This window comes from Triticum dicoccoides, unplaced genomic scaffold (assembly GCF_002162155.2).
Source record: "Triticum dicoccoides isolate Atlit2015 ecotype Zavitan unplaced genomic scaffold, WEW_v2.0 scaffold88764, whole genome shotgun sequence".
Classification (NCBI taxonomy): domain Eukaryota; kingdom Viridiplantae; phylum Streptophyta; class Magnoliopsida; order Poales; family Poaceae; genus Triticum; species Triticum dicoccoides.
The window spans coordinates 1-4,953 of record NW_021307819.1 but is presented as its reverse complement, the minus strand read 5'-3'; the positions used below and the strand labels follow the sequence as shown (position 1 = coordinate 4,953).

Here is a 4,953-nt window from a genome sequence, read left to right as displayed (position 1 = left end):
GTTAGAACTTATTTGTGTTTACGTTAGTTTGTCTTTGCTATACCCCCGTGGGCATATTGTTGCACTGTTGAACAATACTCCCTCCATTGATAATATAAGTCTTTCTAAAGACTTCAATATGAACTACATACATATGTATATAGATATATTTTAGAATGTAGATTCACTCATTTTGCTTCGTATATAGTCCCTATTAAAATATCTAAAAAAAGACTTATATTTAGGAATAGAGGGACATGTTTGTACATTCAAGAAACCCATGCATGTTGATACACGAACGCATTTCCACAGTTAGGTTGTCACATATTTCTACTTTGGGTATTCAACATATTTACTGTATTGCTCTCATTGGTTGATACTTAGAGTTACTGAAAATTTTATAACCGAATTACATAATGGAAGGATTAGAAAATTAGTGGTGTATTCCGTTCTATTATTTGGTAAAATGCAAAGTATTACTCTATTTATTTTGCCACTGTATTAGCATTGATATATGATCAAAATATATAAAATAGAGCTAATAACATATAGAGGACCGCTAAACTGAGCCTGAGCGCATAATGTTTATTCTACGCGTCGGCCGCCCCGTGGCCTAAGTAAACCCATTTTTTCTTAACCGAACCAGCCACGGTCCTTGCGCGTGTCCCTCCACTCGTTGATAAGATCGAGAGTAATATTGGGTCTAGTTATAGCAATACAACATGATGCATTACTAGTATGAGAGTATCTCCACTCCGTATCGAAATAAATGGTAATGTTATAGTAATACAAACATGATGTATTACTAGCATGAGCATCTCTCGACTCCATGTAAGAAAATCAGTGTCAATCCCTAATATTTGATCGTAATGTCAATTACAGGATGGTAATATAACTAACCACCTATCAGGTAATAATAGTTGTCTCATACTACAGTAGTAACACTATTACTATTAGTGGGTCTCTGTTAAAAAATCATTACCATTCAGTAATGATTCTACAACTATTTCCAAGCATTTACTACAAGCAACGCCTTTTCCCATTTCAGCATTACTATGTGGCCAGAATATTTTACAATTTGAGGATGTAGGTGTGGAAGGTGTCAGCCAGTAATGGTTTAATTCCAGTTACCGTATCTGCCACTATGTTTATTGTCATTCATCATAGGAATTCTGGGCCAGTGTGTGCGTCCAGTAAAGCTCTTAATTCCTTTACCACATATGCCAACAACTTTACTGTCATTAGCAAATAGGAACCACAGGACGGAAGTGCAATGCATGTATGGCCGCCCGTAATGGGATTTAATTCCGTTACGATATATGCTAAATCCCATTACGATATATGCTAGCACTTTTACTACTATTGTCGATGGGTGGCTAGTCTGTACAGGGCGTGCGTGGACCATGCCGGATGGTAACCAATTTAAACCATTATTGTTTCTTCTAACAGTTTTACCTTCAATTAATTAGCGTGGTAGAGGTTTATTCCCGCGGATCAACCCACCCACCTAATTAGGACCAGCGCATACGACTAGTTATTCTGCACGCTCACTTAGTTTAGCTCCACCGTGTGTGTGTGTCTATATTAATATTGATATACCATTAATAAAATATAGAAATCCCTCTTTAAATCAATAGGTGCAGGTAGTTGGTACTAGATTATTTTCAAGAAAAATATGTAGCCGCTGGTGACTGTCATGTCTATGGCCATCTGATCGGTGACCTCACAAGGGTCGACACAAAAATATTTAGAATAGCTACTCGCATCCATTGAGATATCTGACTGGCTTTAAAATTCATTGGTTTCCCCTTTCCTGTCTTCATGCATGCATGGCTAATAAGATGAGATGTTAATATAAAACTGTTCTTAATTATGACTCGAATTTTCGATGATCAACACAGATTGCTTGGTTTTAGAGAATAACTGACGGTGGGTGCAAGATGCTTTCGTCAAGATTGCTGCGTATTGCGAACAACCAGCCCGAGTCCTGGAGATGGATTTCCCTCCCAGGCTCAAGGTTTGCTCACATAAAATTTGCACCATGAAACTTTGTCCACGGCACTTATTCAAAACAAGATCAAAAAAATTGGGGCTTTATTAATGAAGTACTTACTCCGTCCCGTAATGTAAGACGCTTTTTGACACTACACTAGTATCAAAAAACGTCTTACATTACGGGACGGAGGGAGTATATTATAACCTGAAATTGGGGCTTTATCATGATCAGATCTGCCGAATGTGCGGAGCTCCTAAGTGTGTACTTCCTCGCGGTCACTGGAGAGGTCAAACCAAGGGACCTGTCTGCAGGGAAAAGCTACTCGGTTTACCTAGTGTACAAGCTGGCGACCAACACATCTGGTATAAAAGGTTATGTGCAGTCGTCGTCGCTCAGGCTCTACGGGGAGCACATCGTCGCCACCAACAAGGTTAGTCTCGACCCTGAAACGCACATGTCGGTCAATGATGTTATCTACCCTATCACGAGGGGCGATGGCTGGTTGGAGCTTAAGTTGGCGGACTTCGCAAACGATGACGAGATGCTACAAGAGAAGGGGGTGATCGTGGATCTCCGTGATGAGGACGTCACCGTTGAGAAGAGAGGACTCATCGTGGAGGGTATGGAGTTCAGGAGCAACTAGCTGCACGCACCAGATATGTCATTTGTGGCAATGCTATATATTCATGTATTGATGTGTAATAAGCCTAGACTCGCAAACATTCATTAAGTGGCTAAGTCCAGAAGTCAGCGATCCGTTCATTTGCACGGACTGTATCAAAATATTATGGCATTTTTAAATACTATTTGGTTTTGCTAATTATCATTTGCTTTGCTGCATTGTTAATTTATATTTGGGATATGCGAGTTCACATTTGGTTTAAATTTCACGTCTCAGTCACATACTATTTGTTACTGATAAATTAAAAAATATTAAGAGCGAGAATTTCAAAAACCTTTAATGTAGATTTTTCGTCTTCTTCTTTCTTCTAATCTATTTTTATTGTATACTAAAAGCATAATATGAAAGAAAAAAAGAAGATAGATATGCTAGAAAATTCCAATCAATAATCTAAATGTCCGACCGTACATTTAGCGGCTCCTAGTATTGATCGTAAGTTACAATAAATGCATGACATTGACTTCTTATGTACTCCCTCTGTATAGTTAGTGATCTAAACGCTCTTATATTTCTTTACGGAGGGAGTAATATGTTGGTCCTCTTTGCTACTTCCTTGGAATTGAGGTTTTCTACCTTTCCTGGCTTCTTTATATCCCAAGAGAAGTATATTCATGATCTTATTTTTCCTGTTGCCCTTACTGATGAACCCATTGTTGAGACTCTAATGGAGCTCAATGTCCACCTCTGTTTCTGATGGTAGGCCTTTGTCTGATCTGATGCACTACCGTCTTGGTGGAAGTCTTCTCTATCTAGTTGTCACTCATTCAAGCATTTCCTATGTCATTCGCATTCTTAGTTAATTTGTCTCCGCTCCCACTTTGATCCACTACAGTCATCTCCTATGTCCTATATGATATCTTCATTGGGCGATCTCTCATCTTTTCTTCTTCCTGACATCCAATGTGTTCCAGCTTCAGGCCTATTTTGAATGTGAAACACTCCTCCCGGGGGTACGGTCGCAACCATGTTTTCGGATTCGTTAGGCGTGAGATGGGCGCTTCCTTGGCAGTTGGATAGTAGATCATAAAGGCGGGCGACTAGAATATGGAGTTGTTTTCAGGAAATAGAAAATAAGATGGTTTCGCCTAAAGTACTAAATGCACGTGGTTCAAGAATCGGCTGCCTCATGCATCGCTCAGTTTGCTCGCGGGGTTGCAGAGAATAATACATGGAGCATGGAAATCGCAAAATACATGGAACCATGGAGATTGCGTCAAAATCTTACAGACCTTTGCCCATAAAATTGGCTAGCGATCCTTTCAATCACCAGTCCCTTTCTGCTTACTGCGATTCTCTTGGTAGCTCTCTCATTGTCTGGAAACATTTTGTGGTTATTCGTTGGAGTGCAGATGCTGTGTTACAAGCTATAACTCTTTCGACAACAGCATTGACTTGGCTACGATGGATGCTTCGGGATTACGGTGTTTGTGTCACCACACCTACTCCTCTCTTGTCTCTTGTCAGACATTACATGTGCTATCGGTACTGTGCGTGACCCTGTGAAGCATGAGCTCCCCAAACATATTGGTGTTGAAGATTCTATTGTGCACTCCGTTGTGCAGGATTAGATTATTGCTATTCAATATGTGCATTCCGAGCTACAGTTGCCAGATTTCTTTACGAAGGCCCGGACTAGAGCACAACACCGTTTCTGTTTCTCCAAAATCAGGGTTCACTAGTAGAAAACAGGGCATCAGTCCCGGTTCCAGAGGGCCTTTAGTCCCGGTTATGGAACCGGGACAAAACGATCAGGACTAATGCCCATTAATTTTAGTCCCGGTTTGCTTACGAACCGGGACTAAAGGTGCTCCACGTGACCGCTGTGGGGCGCCCAGGCAGGAGGACCTTTAGTCCCGGTTGGTAACACCAACCGGGATTAAAAGGCAGCCACGCGTCAACAGTTGCCAGGCGTTGGGGGCTTTTTTTTTTGAAAGGAGGGGTTTAGGAGTTTTCATATTGTGTTTCCCCCTTTTATTTTTGTGTTTACTCTTCATTTCTTTTACATTTAGGGTTTCATTTTTATTTAATGTTTTCCATTCAACTCGACGCTAACTAGTACATATAGCAATGAAGGAACCATTACACAAGAGATCGTCATGAACATATATAGAAAGAAGTGACCTCTCTTTTTTCGTGCTTGTCGAACAACAAGTTTTCGTATATCTATCCGACGCTACTACATATATACAACCTAACATCTCTTACGATCCCTGACATCATCAAGCACCAAAATCCCATTGTATTTCCGTATGGTATTCTCCCTTTTCATGTATGACGTGGTCAAGAAAGAATCCCG

The 4,953-nt window shown here is 40.4% G+C and overlaps 1 protein-coding gene across 1 annotated transcript; it reads left to right on the top strand.

Annotated features, from left to right (window-relative positions):
• The first annotated feature begins 1,876 nt into the window (after positions 1–1,876).
• Positions 1,877–2,795, top strand: LOC119348332 (F-box protein At2g02240-like). The gene is made up of 2 exons (XM_037616513.1): positions 1,877–1,996; positions 2,207–2,795. The coding sequence occupies exons 1-2, from the start codon at positions 1,920–1,922 to the stop codon at positions 2,616–2,618; spliced, it is 489 nt and encodes a 162-aa protein (XP_037472410.1). The 5' UTR covers positions 1,877–1,919; the 3' UTR covers positions 2,619–2,795.
• The last annotated feature ends 2,158 nt before the right edge of the window (positions 2,796–4,953 follow it).

Excerpts from the sequence above, each read along its gene's own strand:
- LOC119348332 (XM_037616513.1), top strand. The coding sequence starts at position 1,920 with ATGCTTTCGTCAAGATTGCTGCGTATTGCGAACAACCAGCCCGAGTCC. Across the intron at positions 1,997-2,206 it reads ATTTCCCTCCCAGGCTCAAG|ATCTGCCGAATGTGCGGAGC; the intron begins GTTTGCTCACAT and ends TATCATGATCAG.